Source organism: Geotrypetes seraphini, chromosome 12, assembly GCF_902459505.1.
Source record: "Geotrypetes seraphini chromosome 12, aGeoSer1.1, whole genome shotgun sequence".
NCBI lineage: Eukaryota > Metazoa > Chordata > Amphibia > Gymnophiona > Dermophiidae > Geotrypetes > Geotrypetes seraphini.
The window spans coordinates 118,797,334-118,816,548 of NC_047095.1; the positions used below are offsets into that span (position 1 = coordinate 118,797,334).

The following is a 19,215-nucleotide window of genomic DNA, read 5'->3' on the forward strand; positions in this document are numbered from 1 at the left end:
GAACAGGGCAGATACACGCATAAACCCAAACGAGGGCCAAGATACACCAATTATTGATGGTCCCAGGCTCATTATCACCCAAATTTAGGTGCCCAAGTTTTGGTGACCTGTATGGAATCCAGAGGAATGCCTTCATGAGCGCATGATCTTTGGGAAAAAGTGCCCACGCTTTTGAGACAGGGCACAGTCTTCACGAAGAGTGCGTGCTCTTTCGAAAGGATGTATACACTTTTGGAAGAACACTCCATTAACAGCACCTCTAAGCTCATCGGGATTTCTTAATTGCACTTCTCCAGAATAGGCTCATGATGAGTTACAAGATTAAAGGCCCATGCAACATTGTGAGAAAAAGTTACATCACATAGAAGTCTGAGTCCTATTGGGGGAGGCTACATTGTTGCAAAAACTACAATAGGGAGAATCTCAGAGTCCTGTTGAGGGAGGTTATATTGTTGCAAGAACTACAATAGGGAAAAAGCTCAGAGTCCTGTTGAGGGAAGTTACATTGTTGCAAGAACTACAATAGGGAGAAAGCTCAGAGTCCTGTTGAGGGAAGTTGCATTGTTGCAAGAACTACAATAGGGAAAAGTCTCAGAGTCCTGTTGATGAAGGTTACAGTGTTCCAAGAACTACAATAGGGAGAAATCTGAGAGTCCTGTTGAGGGAGGTTACATTGTTGCAAGAACTACAATAGGGAGAAGTCTCAGAGTCCTGTTGATGAAGGTTACATTGTTGCAAGAACTACAATAGGTAGAAATCTCAGAGTCCTGTTGAGGGAGGTTATATTGTTGCAAGAACCATAATAGGGAGAAGTCTCAGAGACCTGTTGAGGGAAGTTACATTGTTCCAAGAATTACAATAGGGAAAAGTCTCAGAGTCCTGTTGATGAAGGTTACATTGTTGCAAGAACTACAATAGGGAGAAATCTCAGTCCTGTTGATGAAGGTTACATTGTTACAAGAACTACAATAGGGAAAAGTCTCAGAGTCCTGTTGATGAAGGTTACATTGTTGCAAGAACTACAATAGGGAGAAATCTCAGAGTCCTGTTGATGAAGGTTACATTGTTCCAAGAACTACAATAGGGAGAAGTCTCAGAGTCCTGTTGATGAAGGTTACATTGTTCCAAGAACTACAATAGGGAGAAATCTCAGAGTCCTGTTGATGAAGGTTACATTGTTCCAAGAACTACAATAGGGAGAAATCTGAGTCCTGTTGAGGGAAGTTACATTTTTGCAAGAACCATAATAGGGAGAAGTCTCAGAGTCTTATTGAGTGATGTTACATTGTTGCAAGAGAGGAGGCAGTTACAATGTAATGTGGAGAATGGTTACATTATCAGGAGAGGTTGCAGAGGCACTGAGTTAAATGAATTTATCAAATAGGTAAGTTGGAGTGTTGGAAGGGTGCTCCAGGTTCTTGTAGCGATAAATGTGAAGAGGGTACATGAAAAAGAAACACACAACCAAATTTTGTGGTTTTCTCTACTAATTTTCTTTGTCAATGACAAGGGATATGTTGCTGACATTTCTAGATCATTTCAAATGAGTGCATAACTGGGGGTGTCCTCTGTGCCCTCAAGATATCATCATGAACCCAAAGAAGGTCTTGCTCTCCTGGTAGTCCACTAGCCTTGGATGGCTGACATTCACATAGAGTTGGTGGCCCTCCTCCAGCAATACCAGGGCCCCCTGACTGATGGAGGTGTACCAGAACTTGCCATCCCCCTGCTCCCGCTCACACACGGTGTCCGAGCCTTCCAGGAGCAGCACGGGCTTCCACTGGTTGGCGTCTTGGCGGTGGAAGACCTTACTGGAGAGGATGAGCGCTGGGCCGGCGTGGCAGCCACTGTTCCGGAAAGCCACTTGGCAGTAGACGTAGTAGAGGCCTTGCTTGGGGATGAGCACGAGACTGGTTGTCTGCGGGGAGAAGGCTGGGGTAGCTTCCCACTCCAAGGTCCAGGTCCGGCTCTCTGGTTTAGGGATGACCGCTGAAAGAAATACGATTCCCCAGAAGAAATTGAGAGTGAGGTGGACATGTTGAAAGTCACTTTGATATAGAAGGGACGCTTAGGAGATCATTCTACAAAGGCTGTTAACATTTAGGCGATAAGAAATGAAATGTTAACGCCAGTATGCTATAGTGGCATATGGGCACCCAATTTCCACTACAGAATACTTGCTTAAGATGGCTGCAAAGCTCCAAAATATAAGCACAACTTCTTACGCCATCTCTATCACTGGTGTCCACGCACACGCCTAAAGGTTGGCCCGTGTGTATTCAACTTCCAGCATTCTATACGTTCAGTGCTTACCCGGAAATTTAATGCCGGGTGATGTCCAGACTCTGGCATTAAATTTCCGGGTATAAAAAGCCGGCAAAAGCCATAGCCGTTAAATGCGATATAGAGCACTCAACCACCTATGAAAACCCACAGTCCTATTTATGTGCTTATCTTAACTTCTTAAGAACCGAAGATCAGCGCTTAAGCTGCTATATGCCAGCTCCCCCCCTCCCCCAATAGCCAATTTCGGCTTGGACACTACTTGGGGTGTCAGGTCAAAAGCGCGCCGGGACAAAGGCGCGCGCAGACAATTGAGCATCAGCGCGGAGGCGCGCGCCAAAGAAAATTACTGTTTATAGAGCTCCGACGGAGGGGGTATGGGGGGGAACCCCCCCCACACTTTACTTAATAGAGGTTGCGCCGCATTGTGGGGGCGTTGTGGGGGGTTGTAACCCCCACATTTTACTGAAAACTTCACTTTTTCACTGTTTTTAGGGAAAAAGTTAAGTTTACAGTAAAATGTGGAGGGTTACAACCCCCCAAACCCCCCACAACGCCGGCGCGATCTCTATTAAGTAAACTGGGGGGGCTCCCCAACAAAACCCCCCGTCGGAGCCCCTAAAAACTGTAATTTTCTTCGGCGCGCCTCCGTCTTGCGCTCAGTTGTCGGCGCGCGCCTTTGTCTTTCGCCGAGTTGTCTATGAACCCTAATTGGCCATTTTTTGCATCACTAATCAGTTAAGCGCCACTGAAAATGCCCAATTAGCCCCGTTCAAGTATTTAACCATCCAGGAGCCAATTCTATCTAGTTAAATCGCTTGAATATCGATCCTTAGGTGTCAAGTTATACGATAGAACCAAAGTGCCAGCTATTGCTTGTAAGAACATAAGAATCACCTTACCAGGTCAGTACCAATGGTCCGTCAAGCCCAGTAGGCCGTTCTCACGGTGGCCAGTCCAGGTCCCTAGTACCCGGCCAAAACCCAAGGAGTAGCAACGTTCCAGAATCTCAAAGAATAGCAAGATTCCGGAACCCCAATGAGAGCAACATTCCAGAGCCGAGATTGTGATATCATAATGCCTCATTCCACAGTGCCTCAGAGCCAACCACATCAGTGACGTTACAATGGCTTCATTGTCCTACACTTGGCTCACGTAAGAACATAAGAATAGCCATACCGGGTCAGACCAATGGTCCGTCAATCCCAGTAGGCCATTCTCACGGTGGCCAGTCCAGGTCCCTAGTACCCGGCCAAAATCCAAGGAGTAGCAACGTTCCAGAATCTCAAAGAAAGATTCCGGAACCACAATGAGAGCAACATTCCAGAGCCTGGATTGTGACGTCATAATGCCTCATTCCACAGTGCCTCAGAGCCAACCACATCAGTGACGTTACAATGGCTTCATTGTCCTATACTTGGCTCACGTAAGAACATAAGAATAGCCTTACCGGGCCAGACCAATGGTCCACCAAGCCCAGTAGCCCATTCTCATAGTGGCCAATACAGGTCGCTAATACCTGGCCAAAACCCACTTAAGTGCAATTAACTCATTTAAGGCCACTTTTACAAAGCTCAACTAGTTACCCACCCACCGAGTCCTCCACTCACTACAGCGGCAGAAACAGGATTACAGGCTGCCTCTCTGGCCGGCGGGACCATTCCTTTACCATGGCCTGCCCACAGGAAGTTGCATCAGAGCAGCAGGATGTAGCGGAGGAAAGGTTCCGCCAGCCAGAGAAGCATTTTTTTTAACACTGTCTCTGCTGCTGTAGTGTGTGAAGGACTCGGTGGGTAGGTAAAGAGCTGAGGATAGGGGTGCCGGACCGCAAGGATGCACTGGGGGGGGGGGGGGGCATCTCAGTTTTCCTGTCCAGGGCCCACCGAGTCCCAACTATGCCACTGAAAAAGGTGGCGCCTTAACTCCCAAATTTTTGGTTTTTCTTTTTTAAGTTTGAATCTGTAGCGCAGGCTTGTCCAAACTTTTTGCACCGGGGGCCACATTTTATATTCTGCAACATTTGGAGGTCCAAAACATGCGCTGTCGTATTTAACCCCAAGTTTTGCCAAATAGTTGTAAAAAGCAACAGTGCATCGTCCCCGCCCCCAGCATTTCACCCAGTCTCTTTTGCCTCACCTGGCTTTTGGCAGCAGAAATGGGATTCCTGTTTTCTCACTACAAATTTGCCTCTCAGCAAGCCTGAGCCACGCCGTGCCGGAAGTTCAGGCTGGTCTTGCGAAACCTGAAATTGTGAAATCAACCTGAACCTCCAGCTCTGCGCGCTTCTGCTTCCAGAGAGCTGAGTTATGGCAGGGATTGTAAAGGTAGAACCAATAAAGTAAATTTCACTTAATATATAAACTGAGAGGTGCTCAGAACCTTGAAAAACAAGGTGGAATAAATGCTAATGGGGACAAGCCCCTATAGACATTTCAGTGGTCTATCATTGCATCCTCTCCCGTGTTAGAAAGAATATAGTGAACCAGTTTTTCCAAAAATTGAGTTAATGTCCCAAAACAATCATGTGAACAAAATAATAACTTCAGCGTTTTTTTCAAAAATGTGAACTTAGCTTGCATGGGTGCTTCAGGAAGCTGTCTCACTCCAGCGGGCTCTAACGCGTTTCGCCGCAAGGCTTCTTCAGAGAGCCGCCAAACAAGCTGGAACTGAGTGAAAACTTCTTCCTTCCTCGTCACCCGTGATTACATCACTTCCTGAAGCACCCATGCAAGCTAAATTCACATTTTTGAAAAATCGCTGAAGTTATTATTTTGTTCACACGATTGTTTTGGGACATTAACTCAATTTTTGGAAAAATTGGTTCACTATATTCTTTCTAACACGGGAGAGGATGCAATGATAGAACACTGAAATGTCTATAGGGGCTTGTCCCCATTAGCATTTATTCCACCTTGTTTTTCAAGGTTCTGAGCACCTCTCAGGTTGAAAGTTTATATATTAAGTGAAATTTACTTTATTAGTTCTTACCTTTCCAGTTTTGTTGTATGATTCTGCTCTTTTGGGAGACATAGCTTTACGTTTGACCCAGTAGTTTTCATTAGGGATTGTAAAGGAACAGGAATCTCGCTGTAAGCATCACAAGACTTGCCAAGCTCCTGGGGGCCAGAAAAAAAAGCACTTGGTTCTGGTCCGGTGGCCGTAGGTTGGACAAGCTAGGGTTACCATATGGCTCCAGAAAAAGGAGGACGGATTGAGACATCCGGGTTTTACTTCCAGCTGTCTCAATCCGTCCTCCTTTTTCTGGAGCCATGAGCATTCAAGACAGTACCAGCTCCACTAATTAGTGTTAAAAAAAAAAAAAATACAGGTACTTCTTGACTCCCATCCTGTAAATCTGCTTTAAGAGATTTTCTTCCAAGTTTCCAAGTTTATTCATCATTTCATATACCGTTTATCAAATAATACCTAAACCGTTTACAATAGATAAATTAAAAGGGGATTTTTCTTTTTAAAAAACCACACACGCCAAAATATTAGCATGCGCTAAATGCTAACGCGCCTTAGTAAAAGGACCCCGATGGAATTGTAACTAAAATTTACGGAAGGGGCTGCGTAACAGATGGACAAACAGGAGCAGAAGGACGGTCGAATAAATACAGCTCGAATGAAATTGAAATAAAAGGGGAGGGAAATCCTAATAGGAAAGGGTTCGCTTCTAAACAATGCATCTCTCCACACCGTTTCCTGCACTGGCGGGAGGGAAATGGATCTCTTTATGTCCCCGCATTCGCCTCGGAGCAGGGGGCACTACGAGGTCGGCTCGGCCACGAGGCAGACCAGGGAGTTACCTAGGGAAGCAGCTTCTGAGGGGAGTGGCAAAGAGGGACGGCAGCCAAAGCCGACCCGTCAATCCCGACAGCTACATGAACTCATAGAGCTGTCAGCACATAGTGTAAGCCACTTGTTTAAATATTTCCTTTACTAGGGTAAAAGGTTTCTGGAACTTGTCCTCATAAATAAAGTTTTATATCTAAACGTGTATGGGGGCCAATGTTCAGAATGCATTTTTATAAAATGCTAGTCACTTTTTTTAAAAATTATATGGTCGATGTTTAAAACATTTTAACTAGCTAGGAGAGGCTCCTGTCACATTTATTGTAACCCACCTCCATAATAGGAAGGATAGAAAGTAGAGAATGACACGGGGACAAATTTATTCCCGTCCCCACAGGAATTCAGGTTCCCTGTCCCATTCCCGTGGGTTTTGTCCCTGCCCCATTCCTGTAAGCTCTGCCTTAACTGAACAAGCCTTGAACACTTATGATTTTAAAGGGTTTGAGGCTTGTACAGATGAGGACGGAGCTTAGGCATTGGTGGAATGAGGCATTATGACATCACAATCTGAGCTCTAGAATGTTGCCACTTAGGATTTTAAAGGGTTTCAGGCTTGTGCAGATGAGGACGGAGCTTAGGCATTGGTGGAATGAGGCATTATGACATCACAATCTGAGCTCTAGAATGTTGCTACTTATGAGGCTTTTGTAGATGAGGACGGAGCTTAGGCATTGGTGGAATAAGGCATTATGACATCACAATCTGGGCTCTAGAATGTTGCTACTTATGAGGCTTGTGCAGATGAGGATGGAGCTTAGGCATTGGTGGAATGAGGCATCATGACATCACAATCTGAGCTCTAGAATGTTGCGACTTAGGATTTGAAAGGGTTTGAGGCTTGTGCAGATGAGGACGGAGCTCGCTGTCTAATTGCAAGATCAGTATAGAAAATTGAAAAAATACATAATGTGAAGATTTCAGCCTCTGATAACCAGAGCTGGCATTGTGACATCATAATGCCTCATTCCACCAATGCCTAAAAGCCAACCTCATCAATGATGTCACAATGGCTTGGCTCACTTTTGCTACATCTTGATTTCTAGAGTGGTGCAGCGTAGAGAATGACACGAGGACAAAGTTTCCCTGTCCCTGCAGGAATTCAATTTCCCCGTCCCCGCGAGTTTTGTCGCTGTCCCTGCCCCATTCCTGTATGCTTTGCCTTAACCGCACAAGCCTCGAACACTTCTGATCAGGGCTGTGGAGTCGGTAGATAAATGTTCCGACTCCGACTCCAACTCCTCAGTTTTTTGTACTTCAGACTCCGACTCCAGGTACCCAAAATTTCCTCCGACTCCGACTCCACAGCACTGGTTAATTTTCAGATCGTTAAAATGGAATGTCAAGTTGAGACAAATGAGCATTTTCGACACCACCTTCTTTTTGCTTTTAATCAAGGTTCTAAGGCCGCAGAAGCTGCTCGCAACCTTTGTGCTGTGTATATAGTGGGGGCTATAGCTGAAAGAATCACTCGGGATTGGTATGCCAAGTTCAAAAATGGAGTCGGTAGATAAATGTTCCGACTCCGACTCCTCAGTTTTTTGTACTTCTGACTCCGACTCTGACTCCAGGTACCCGAAATTTCCTCCGACTCCGACTCCTCAACTCCGACTCCACAGCCCTGCTTCTGATTTTAAAGTGTTTGAGGCTTGCGCAGATGAGGACGGAGCTTGCAGGAATGGGGCAGGGACAGGAAAAGAACTCGCGGGAACGGGACGGGAAAATGATTTCCCGCGGGGACGGGGAAAAATGTGTTCCTTGTGTCATTTTTTTTTTTTAAATATTCTTTATTCATTTTCAAGATTACATTAAGTGTTAAAATATATTCAATCACATAAACAATAAATATATCACTTAGAAATAATCAATGACACATCTCACAAATTCTTATCCCCATCCCTATTCCAACCCTCCCTCCCATAAATTCCATTCTCGTATAACATATGACAATTTAACTCTGACGGATCCTAGCATAGGGAGAGAAAAGCATTAGGATCCGTCAGAGTTAAATTGTCATAGAGCTCTGTCAGAGCCAGAGACTAAAATTGGCGCGGACCTCGGATTTGTAAGGATGTGACGTGCAGTTCAGATCCGTGAGGTCCGCGAGGGAGCCGGGGGCCTGAGCTGAGCTGCAGGGAAAGCGAAGGCGGACTTGTCAATGCACGGACCTCGGATTTTTAAGGACGTGCGGTTTTAGATCCGCGAGGTCCACGTTTTACCCTTTCCCCATCAGAGCTAAATTGTCATAGAGGTCTGACAGAATCAGAGACTAAAAGTGTCGCGGTCCTCAGATTTTTAAGAACGTGCAAGTTTAGATCCGCAAGGTCCATAAGGTCCACGTTTTACCCTTTTCCCCCCACTTCCGGCATTAGCCAAGCCTATTGTGGCGTCGGGTGTCCTAAAGCACTTCCGTAACCGCGATGAAGGCGCCGATCTGGCTGCACAGCTACTTGGTAACACAGAACACCTAGATCGGATCGCACGCAACTCAAAAAGGGGCGGGGCCGAGAGAGGAACAGGGGCAGTCAGAGCGTTCACGAAAGATGGGCAGAATGTTGCAGAATGACGAGGACATGCGCCAAATTTCTGCGCCAGGATTTCAGCTGGCCATCAGGGCCTCACGCCCAGAGTCGAGCGCTGAATTCGGTACCACCCTGAGCACTGAATTTGGCGTTCAACGTTATTCTACAGAGTGCTCACCCCAAGGCGCCCTTTATAGAATACACTTCTCCCTCCGTATTCGCAGTTTCAGCATTCGCGGTTTCGATTATTCACGGTTTTTAGCTTGCTGGCTTCCCCCCCCTCCCCCCCAATTACATCAGCTTGCATAGAGAAATCGCTGATTCCAAGCGTTTACAGAGAAAATCGCCGATTCCCGGCACTTTCTTCACCGTGTTTTACCTCTCCTTCGGGAACAGGCCAGGTCTCCCGCCATGTTATTCGCGGTTTCACTATATTCACGATGGTTTTTCATAGAAAACAGCGAATAACATATGACAAAGTTATTTGCGGGTTTTCTGTATCTGCGGTTCTGTCAATCCCCTATCACAGCGAATACGGAGGGAGAAGTGTAGTACTGAGCATCAAATTTATATTGTCGCCAAATTTTCCGCACCCTTTATAGATACTGGCCCTAATGATCTTGGCTCTCGCCATGAGAAAAGAGAGACAAAGGTCTTACCTGTCAGATGCGCCATCGGCTTGTCTGGGTCCTGCTGGTGCCAGGAGATGCTGGGCTTGGCAACCTTGTCTGAGAGGGGGAAAGAAACAAAAAAGAACAAAATATGAGACGGTGTGTCATGAGGGTGGCAGGATCACAGTATCGTCACCCCAAGGTCATCAGTAATGAGCAACGATCAATGAATCTACTCTTTAGGATCCAGCCATTATCGGAGACAGGACTTTGGGTCTCACCCAGTATGGTATTTCTTATGTTGCTTCACGGTCAACCATCCCCAACTATGTTAAGTGACTTCATTCACTAATATCATCACCCCATGATCAACAATGACGGTCCCAGCATCGCCGTGCCGTGGTCGGCAGCCACGCCCCAGAGCTGCCCGCAGGGGTGTCTTTGTTCATGAAGTGTTCTTACCCTCTTGATGGAGTTTTTCCATCTCTCGTTCGGACGGCGGAGGTGTAACCTGCGAGAAAGGAGCAGAATTTTATCTCCAGCCCTCCATTCTTCAAACCGCTCATCACACATGCCACACTTGGACCCCCGTCACACCGTTCCGTCTCCCGAGCACCTCCACTCCCCCCCCTCACCTGCCCTCCGTCCCGGGTGAAATACATCACCAGCAAGGCGGTGCTGGGCACGGACAGCGCCAGAGTCCCCACAACTGTACAAACGACAAGCGCCCGTTTTGAGGTGCAGAGACTGCCATTTTTTCCGGAAGCTTCCATCGGCGAAAGGGTTAGTCCTGGGAGCCTCAGGGGTTGAGGGAGCTATCGATCCCTTCTCTCTCTGTCACTCAGCGGCAGCGTGGCTTCATTCCCTGGCCACTTTTGCTTTATCTCTGCAGTTCAAGTGTGAACCTGAGTGGAAAAAGGAGGTAGGGGTTTCCCTCCCATGGCTTCCTCTGATGCAAAAACAGGATGTTTTGCACTTAGTCAGAACTGCACGGTAAAAATAAAAAAAAAATCCCCATCTGAAGGTGTTGGTGCGATCGGGTTCCACTTATGCAGGGTAATGAGAAAGCCAAGGATGCGGCTTGTGAAAGTGTAGTTACTTACCTGTAACGTAGATTCTCCGTGGACAGCAGGATGCGGCTTGTGAATCGTTTATTCCAGGTACAGGCTGACTTAATACCCTTCTGCATGCAGCGGGGTTCTGCAAAAAGCAGGCCTGGATCATCCAGTCCTGCAAGAGAGAAGTGGAGCCGGGAGTGAGCGATCCTGCACTTGGAGCCCCCTTGAATTTTGGTAGAACAGCAGAGGGTCAGATCAACCCCTCCTTCCTTGTCCCCACACCCCCAGAGGTTCTCAATCTAGCCCTGGACACACCCAGCCAATCAGGTTTTCACCCAAGGTGGTGGTGCCCTCACCCCCCCCCCCCCACGCTCCTTCCCCGCTCCCTCCTGCTGCATGCCACCCCGCTTCCCTTTTCCCGCACCTCTGTAATGTTCCTGGCGTGAGCAGCAACTCTCCCCCTCCCCAAGTGGCTGTTGCGCCAGTGCCGGCTCTTCCTCTGATGTCACATCCTGGACCCACGCCATGGAAGCGACATCAGAGGAAAAGCTGACACTGGCACGACAGCAGCTCAGGGGTTGCTGCTCATGCCAGGAATGTTACAGAGGGGGGCAGAGAAGAAGCGGGAGTTGGAAAGAGGAGGAGGATGGGAGCCTGTGCCCTCTCCAAAACAGTGCCTGGGGCAGGCCGCCTCCCATGTGTACCTAGACTGTGGTTCAGATGACAAGCAGCACAGTTGCACCCCATTGACCTCAAATTTCAAAGGGACATAAAGGGATGCAGATTCAATGAGGTCCAGTTGGGTCGGGGAAGGGAAAGGGGTTGATTCACACATCACCTCATATGACCCACAAAGTAAGCTTTAGTATTCCAGCCCCACCTTTGCGCTCAGCCCACTGGAGTAGAAAGGAGGGTGCCCCTTGGCACACGGGCACCCCTTCCCTTCCCTCGTACCTCCTTAATTGTTCCCGCATGAGCAGCATTATGAACTGGCTGTCCGCATCGGTGTTGCCTCTCTCTGACGTCACGTCTGGGCCCTGAAGTGATGTCAGAGGGAGAGCCAGCACGACACAGGCAGCCAGATCATGCTGTTGGTCTCACCTGGAAAATTAAAAAGGTATAGGGGAAGGTCAGGAGTGGGCTGCCACTTAACCTCGCTAGGCCACTGGCCCAGCCAATCCCATTTCATTTATACACCAGTGGTTTACATTCAGGTTCTCAAGCATATTTCTCTATCTGTCCTGGCAGGCTCACACTCTTCCTAATGTACCTGGGGCAATGGGGGGATTAAGTGACTTGCCCAAGGTCACAAGGAGCAGCCACACACTCGGCACAAGGCCCATCTTTATCTGCTTTTGGAGGAACACGCGTGCACAAGTTCATCAATTCTATGCTGGAAATTTGGGGGCCGGTCCTGCTTTTGGACTTGCATCCCAAATCGGCGTGGTATTTGTACTACCTGATCCTGCCCATTGGTATCGGTGCTGTGAGGCCCATAATGCATCAGGGTAGGACGGTCAGAAATCCCGAACTGTCCCAAAAACCGCAGCCGGGAACCGGGCAACGTCATATCTCTGCATAATTAGATATTCCATTTTAAAAATCTTCACACACACCCCCACTACCTCAGCTGTAAAAAGTATGCACTCGTGTAGAGGTTCTGGTTTTTATATTTAGCTGAAGGAACTTGTTCAGACATTTGTTCTCACGGAAACTTAACAAGGAAAAAGCAAGCTTTATAAACACTGAAACACCTCATCAGGGAACAAAACACAGATCAGAACAGTGAAGTAAGGCAGAGGGAGCTATAATGATTTTGTTTGTGCTAATGCCAGCTGAGTCCTGTGGATGTCCCCGAGCTGCCGGTGTCACTGCCGCTGTGTGTGATAATAACTTCAGCTTTTTTTCAGGCGCTGCCGTGTCAAACGGGCTCAGCTGCTCCCACACAGGCTAAAATTAGCTCCTGGGACCTCTCTCTTGGGATGCTGGGACCCGGGGGGGGGGGGGGGATGATAAATTAAACAGAAAGCTGAATTTACTTCTCTCAAAGGGGCCAGAGAGGCGTGAAAAGCACATTCGATACCTCACGTAGCAAATCTGTGTTCCATAACAGGATTAAGTGCCAAGTGGGAACAGCAATGGGCCTACCTACCAAAGGGCAGCCCTGTAAATAAAGTGCCAGGCCCTAGCACGCCAAGACACCCTCTACTGCAGTGTCTCGCAAGCTTTGCACACTAAACCGGCAGATGTGCATTTTACCCTCCTTGTCCAATCCATCATCCTCTCCAGATTGGACTATCGCAACTCTGTCTACTTAAGCCTAACTAAGAAAAACCTCCACAGACTCCCAACGGATTCAGAATGCCGCGGCCAAGCTCATCTTCGCTAAAAGTAAAATTTGACCATGTCTCCCCGCTCCTGGCCAAGCTCCACTGGCTTCCGATAATCGCCAGGGTCCACTATAAATGCGCCTGTTAAGCTTTCAAAATCCTACACGGTATCCTCCCTCCCTTTATCCCTCTTTCTTGGAATTCCTCAAACCCTAATACCACCAGATCCTCCCACAAATTAAAACTATCCTTCCCCTCGCTAAAAGGCATTTCCCACACAGGAAAGCTAGGGACCTCCCTCCACTTCAAAATCACTGAGCTCTGGAACAACCTTACCTCCCCTCTTCGGAACTTGAGCTCTCTCCAAGTTTTCCGCAAACATCTGAAAACCTGGCTTTTCTCAAAAAATGTAAGTCTCCCTCCAACTTAGGAATCAAGGAAACTCTTATATCTTCGCATCCCAAGTCCTGTAAATTTTCTTCACACTTCTACCTCTAACCCTCTGTTGTAGTTTCTTCCTATTTCTCCTACTGTAAACCACGTCGAGCTCTACGAACGTGGAGATGATGCGGTATACAAACCTAAGGATCAGATTAGATTAGATTAGATGTTGACGCGATGCTGTCACGCGCAAGATCATCACCTTGACACCCATGCATGCGCAGAGGCCCTCCACTGAGGGGCCCTGGGCCGCCAATGGGTGTGTGTGTGCTGAAAAAGAAGACGCCAAGGAGGAGGAGAAGTGCCGGCGGCAGCTGACTGCCTACAGGACGCGCCTCTCGCCGCAAGAGACACGTCATGTAGGCAGTCAGCCGCCGCCGGCTCCTCTCCCCGGTGTCTCGCGGCACACTTGAAATCTCAGGCGGCACCCGGTTTGCGATGCACCGCGCTGCTGGGAAAGCAAGCCACACCGGACTGCATGGCGTCTGGGAAATAAAACGGGACCAGCAACTTTTTTACCCCCCCCCCCCCCCCGAAATGACCCCAAAACATCCTACCGCAGCAGGAACTCCAGCCTGAAACCTGAGACATTTTTGGAGTACTTTATTTTTCAACAGGACGGAGCTCCAGCGCATCGAGCTCGCAAAAGAGTAGAGCTCGTAATTAATGAAATCACTGAACCAACACCTCAGTGGCGTCAAAGACTTTGCGGATGTGTCAAGGCTGAAGGAGGACACTTTGTACACATATTATAAATTGACAAAGAAAATCCCCCCCCACTATACTAATGTATTTTCAAAGGTCATGGTTAAACAATTGCAAAGAATTGTATTTTTGAAACTTTGTAAGGGGTCCTGGTTTTTTTCCTCATACACTGCGTACAATGTGTTATGGAAGCTCTCACCTCAGTCAGACACATGGTTTGGAGACACATGGTTTGCCAAAGAGAGAAAAAAAGAATCCCAAAAGAGTACAATAGATTTTATGCTGCTTGTCCTAGAAATAAACAGTGGATATCCCCAAGTCCATCTTAATAACAGCTTATGGACTTTTCCCCCAACCCCTTTTTTTTTTTAAACCCTGCTAAGCTAATTGTTTTCGCCACATTCTCTGGCAATGAATTCCGGGGTTTAATTACACATTGAGTGAAAGAAATATTTTCTCCGATTTATTTTAAATTTACTAACTTGGTAGCTTCATTGCATGCCCTTGTATTTTTTGGAAGAGTAAAGAAGCAATTCACTTCGACCTGTTCCCCCACCCCCACCCCCACATTTGACAAAACTGTAGCGTGGTTTTTAGTGCTGGTCGCAGTGGTAACAGCTCATAGGAATCCTATGAGTGTCCAAGCTGTTACCGATGCGGCCGTCACGAAAAACTGCGCTACGGTTTTGTAAAAGGGAGCTAGGGGGTGGGTTAGGTGTTATTTAGGTACTACCTGGGTGTCTTGTCAGGCTCCAAAATGTCCTTGAATCTTGAGAGACGGTGAAGGTGAATGTAAAAGACACCAGGAAGAGGGCTGAAGTCTCTGGTGTGATCCCAAAGTTGGATCTCCTGCCATCCCTTCCCCCCCCCCCTTCTAGTAGGGTGAACTGTGGCACTAGGAAAGGGTGGAAATGGTGACCCACTATGTCCTGCCAACTCATTGCCTATCTTATACTGACCCCCCCCCCCCCCCAAGCCCAGCCCGAGGTGCTTTCTTTCAGGTGCCTCCCTCATCTTCCTACAGAGAGAGAAAAGAATTAGAAGCTCCGAATGCGTTTCCCGAGTCGAGGTAATGGTGGCAATCATGATGCCTGACAAAGAAAACACATCCTTATCTCTGCACGACGCTGTCACTCTGCAGTGGCCCATGCGTGCCAACAAAAATAAAATCCAAGCAGCAACGAAGTGTCCAACCATTCCAAAACCGGTTAAGCGGGATCGTCCAGGTAAGCTATAAACGATTTAGCAATTTACAAAGGTTCCTCGGGATTTTCAGAGCCGAGGTTACATTTCCCCGACAGTGGGCCCAGTCTCTGAAGAGTTACCAGCTTTGATCACTCATCAGAAGAGAGATCTGGAGAGAAGAAAAGAAACTGGGCATATCTGATGCCTTGAGGACCAGCAGCACAAATAGACTATTCTAATGCCCTGTTCACTGGCCTAACCAAAAAGAGTTTTGCTCCAGCACGACCACAACGCACCCTCCCTGCAAAAGCTACACCGGCTACCAGTACCTTACAGGGCTAAATTTAAAACTCCAGGTTTAATTTTCAAGGGGGAAGGGGTAAAACGCGGACCTCACAGATCCAAAACCGCATGTCCTTAAAAATCCAAGGTCCGTGCATTGACAAGTCCGCCTTCGCTTTCCCTGCAGCTCAGCTCAGGTCCCCAGCTCCCTCGCGGACCTCACGGATCTGAACTGCACGTCACGTCCTTAAAAATCCGAGGTCCGCGCCACATTTAGTCCCTGGCTCTGACAGAGCTCTATGACAATTTAACTCTGACGGATCCTAGCATAGGGAGGGAAAAGCATTAGGATCCGTCAGAGTTAAATTGTCATAGAGCTCTGTCAGAGCCAGGGACTAAACGTGGCGCGGACCTCGGATTCTTAAGGACGTGACGTGCAGTTCAGATCCGTGAGGTCCGCGAGGGAGCCGGGGGCCTGAGCTGTGCTGCAGGGAAAGCGAAGGCAGACTTGTCAATGCACGGACCTCGGATTTTTAAGGACGTGCGGTTTTAGATCCGCGAGGTCCGTGTTTTACTCCTTCCCATTTTCAAGGTCCTCAGACAAAATGGGCCAGAATACTCGAAGAATAAGTTAGCCCTTTACACACCTCTGAGGCAGTGGTGTAGCGAGGGTGAGAGACGCCCCTCCCCAGCCCTCTTCAACCGCCCCCACCACCACCACAAGCTCCTTTCCCTGCCCCGTCTTGCCAGGCACGTGCCGCTTCCCTTCCCCCGTACTTCTGTAAAGTTCCTGGCACGAGCAGCAACCCCCAAGCTGCTGTTGCCCCAGCGTTGGCTCTTTCTCTGACGTCACTTCGTAGGCACAGGTCCAGGAAGTGACATCAGAGCAAGAGCCAACGTTAGCATTAGACATCTTCAATGGATTTAACTCCTGCTTCAGAGACCTTCTCCTCTTCCAGTGTGGGGGGTCAGTAACAATGATCAAGGCCAGGGGGGAGAGAAGATGTGGTGAGAGTGAAACAACCAAAAACAAAACCTAAAAGTACAACAGATCAGCCTTGTGATAAGTCCCTTACTATCCAGTCCAAGGAATCCTCTTTATCTAGTCCCTGGGAAGGAACAGGATGCTATTTATCATTTATCCTCCTTCTTATGAACTTTAGAGGCCTGGTGTTGGGGCAAGAGGCCTAAACACGGTTTCCATGGTGACCTGAACAGTTATCAATATCATAGCAGCCTGAATGGAGGCCTGTGCTGCTGAGAGAGAGGTCAGAGACCTCCTCTCCCCATCCGCCTTCTTCAAGGGTTTCTTTTTGTGCACAGACGCTATATTTGGTTTTCTCCACTGAGGTCAATATATTTCCTGGAGAAACTGGGATTCCAGTCATATAGATGCAAAAGGAAGGCAAATCCAGGACCAGCTAGGCCTCACGTGGAACCACTGGCTACAGCATAAATAGTAACATTCAGAAACTGCTTTCCCAGGCTTAACCCTCTTGATAAGCAAGAAGCAAGACTTTGATATCAAATTGGAGGAGGGATAGAATTGGCAGAGGGGGGTTATAAGGTGCAGGAGAGCTCACATGAGCTTGAATAGCCATTCTCCCCATGAGGCCGTTCCGGTTATGATTGGAATGTTGCCTTCAGCTTTGCAGAAAGCTCATGACTGTAATACCCAAAGAGCATATAGATACCAGAGCAACCGGGCACAGGATAAGGTACATTGTCTTCCCCCAGTCCTTCTCCCACCTTCTGCCTACTAGTTCTCACTGTCATTGGCCTAGTATCAGATCCTGTGCTATGCAGATAAGGCCCTCCATTCATTTTCCTGATTCACAAACATCTGCCGCATTGTCCCCTACGATTCGCCCCCCACACCCCTGAACTAATTTACTAGTCGCATCTCTCCTATCTACAGGACTTTACTCATAGATGGAACAGGCCTTTCTAAACCTTACAAACAATAGTCCCTGAAATAAACAGAGCAACGCAGGAGAAAACAAGCTACCACAGGTGACTCAGAAAGATAACTGTGAGCGCAGGGACAGAGATCCTGTCACCTCTAGGGTAGGGTTACCATATGGTTCCAGAAAAATCTGTCCTCCTTTTCACGAAGGCTCTAGGGCGTAGGGACAGAGATCCTATCACCTCAAAGGCATAGGAGGGCTCACAGGATGGACACAGGGATACAGAGTCTGTCACCTATAGGCACTAGAGCCTGGAGGACTCAGGGGATGGATATAGGGGATACAGAGTCTGTCATCTCTAGGGCACTGGGAACAGGAGGGCTGAGGGGATGGACGCAAGCATACAAAGCTTGTCACCTGTAGGCACTAGGGACTGGAGGGTTTCAGGGGATATTATGTGCCGCCTCACCATGCTTCGTACTTTCAGGCACTATAATGTACGGTCAAGCTCGATTAATACCAAACTCATAATATCACCACCCCATGCTGTATGAGGCCTCGCCCTGTCATATCCTGTTAAGCATTGCCATGCTTTTGAGGACTATCATGTCATGATCGAAAATATAGTGTCATGCTCTACCCTGTTATGTTTTATTATATATGTAAACTTGTAAGCCATTCTAAGCTCTTCTGGGAGGGCGGGATGTAAATACAAAGCCTGTCGCATCTGGGGCACTGGGGACTAGAGGGCTCAGGGGATGGGCACAGGGGTACAGAGCCTGTCACCAAGATACAGAATTCAGAAGCGCAATATATAGTTGAAGAGCAAATTACAAGGGCAACTATTCACAGATTTTCTTAGTAAGTCATTGCTGAGAATCTGAGGACCTGGTGTGGTGGAAAGCACAATCTTGGGTTGACCTTCCATCGGCATGTCCTCACCCACTCCTCTTTCTGCCAGGCAAGGGGTTGAAGTGGTGTTCAGATAGCAGTTGACTTGGCGGTGGTTCAAAATTCCAACCATAACCCATAGCAAATGCACGACACACCTCCCTTTCATGTGCATTGCTTTTGTAAAGGAAATCTCAGCAGGCCGTGGCTTGGTTTAGAAAAAAAAAAAAGAGCACCTTGGTACGTGCAGGCAGAAAAATGACATACACATGAAAAGAGGAGAAATTCAATACTCTGCCCCACCTTCACTCATGTTGCTTTTCTACGTCTTGGCCAAGTCGATCTCCGAGCTCAAGTTTACTTGACACACCACAAACCAATACAAAGTGTCTAAGTGGTTTATATAATATTTTATTAATGGGGGGAAGGTACAGACTAGACCACGATCCTCGAGGGCCACCACTCAGTCGGGTTTTCAAGATTTCCACAATGAAGTTGATTTTCATGTATTGTTTCCATAGTATGCCATAGATCTTGTGCCTATTCATTGTGGAAATCTTGACTACCCACCTGGGATGTAGCTCTCAAGGACTATGGTTGCCCACTCCTGGTCTAGAACAATCCTTGGGACATTAAGCTTAGCAAGAGAGAGCCCCCCCCCTGTGTGCAGATGGTTTCCAAAGCCAGTTGGTCCCTGCTGGCTGGCTCCGATCCAGTCCTGGATTCTCTGCGCCCCTCCCCACATACACACACACTGCATGCTGGAACTTGTGGTTCTGATTTGCCCATGAACTCTACTTTGAAATTTGCCGTGGCAAAATGGTTTCCAATAAAATTGAAGGGGTTAGGGGTGTTACAAAGAAGCGTACAGTTTTTGTCTACAAAGTACAATAAAGGGCCTGAGAATTATGAAAATTAATGGGCTGTGATGATATCAGAACCTTCAGAAGTCTCTGATAAATCAAGAATTCAAATATTCGAACTTCTGTTCCTGCTGGAAAGGTCTTCCAGAAGTTTTTTTAAGAACAAAAGAATTGCCGCTGCTGGGTCAGACCGGCGGTCCATCGTCCCCAGCAGTCCGCTCCAGCGGCGGCCCTTAGGTCAAAGATCAGTGCCCTAATTGAGTCTAGCCTTACCTGCGTACGTTC

The 19,215-nt window shown here is 47.7% G+C and overlaps 1 protein-coding gene across 4 annotated transcripts in view; it reads right to left on the reverse strand.

Moving 5' to 3' along the window:
• Positions 1-260: 260 nt before the first annotated feature.
• LTB (lymphotoxin beta) overlaps positions 261-19,215 on the reverse strand; it is a 50,946-nt gene continuing 31,991 nt past the window's right edge. For 2 of the 4 annotated variants that reach the window (XM_033916530.1, XM_033916529.1), the window contains exons 2-5: positions 10,372-10,498; positions 9,731-9,779; positions 9,317-9,385; positions 261-1,989 (exon numbers count right to left, since the gene is read on the reverse strand). In XM_033916530.1, the coding sequence (XP_033772421.1) occupies positions 1,577-1,989; positions 9,317-9,385; positions 9,731-9,752 (504 nt within the window). In that variant the 5' untranslated portion in view covers positions 9,753-9,779; positions 10,372-10,498 and the 3' untranslated portion in view covers positions 261-1,576. Of the gene's footprint in view, positions 1,990-9,316; positions 9,386-9,730; positions 9,780-9,903; positions 10,130-10,371; positions 10,499-11,785; positions 11,914-19,215 lie in introns of those variants that run through there. The other 2 variants (XM_033916528.1, XM_033916527.1) reach the window with 2 other exon arrangements.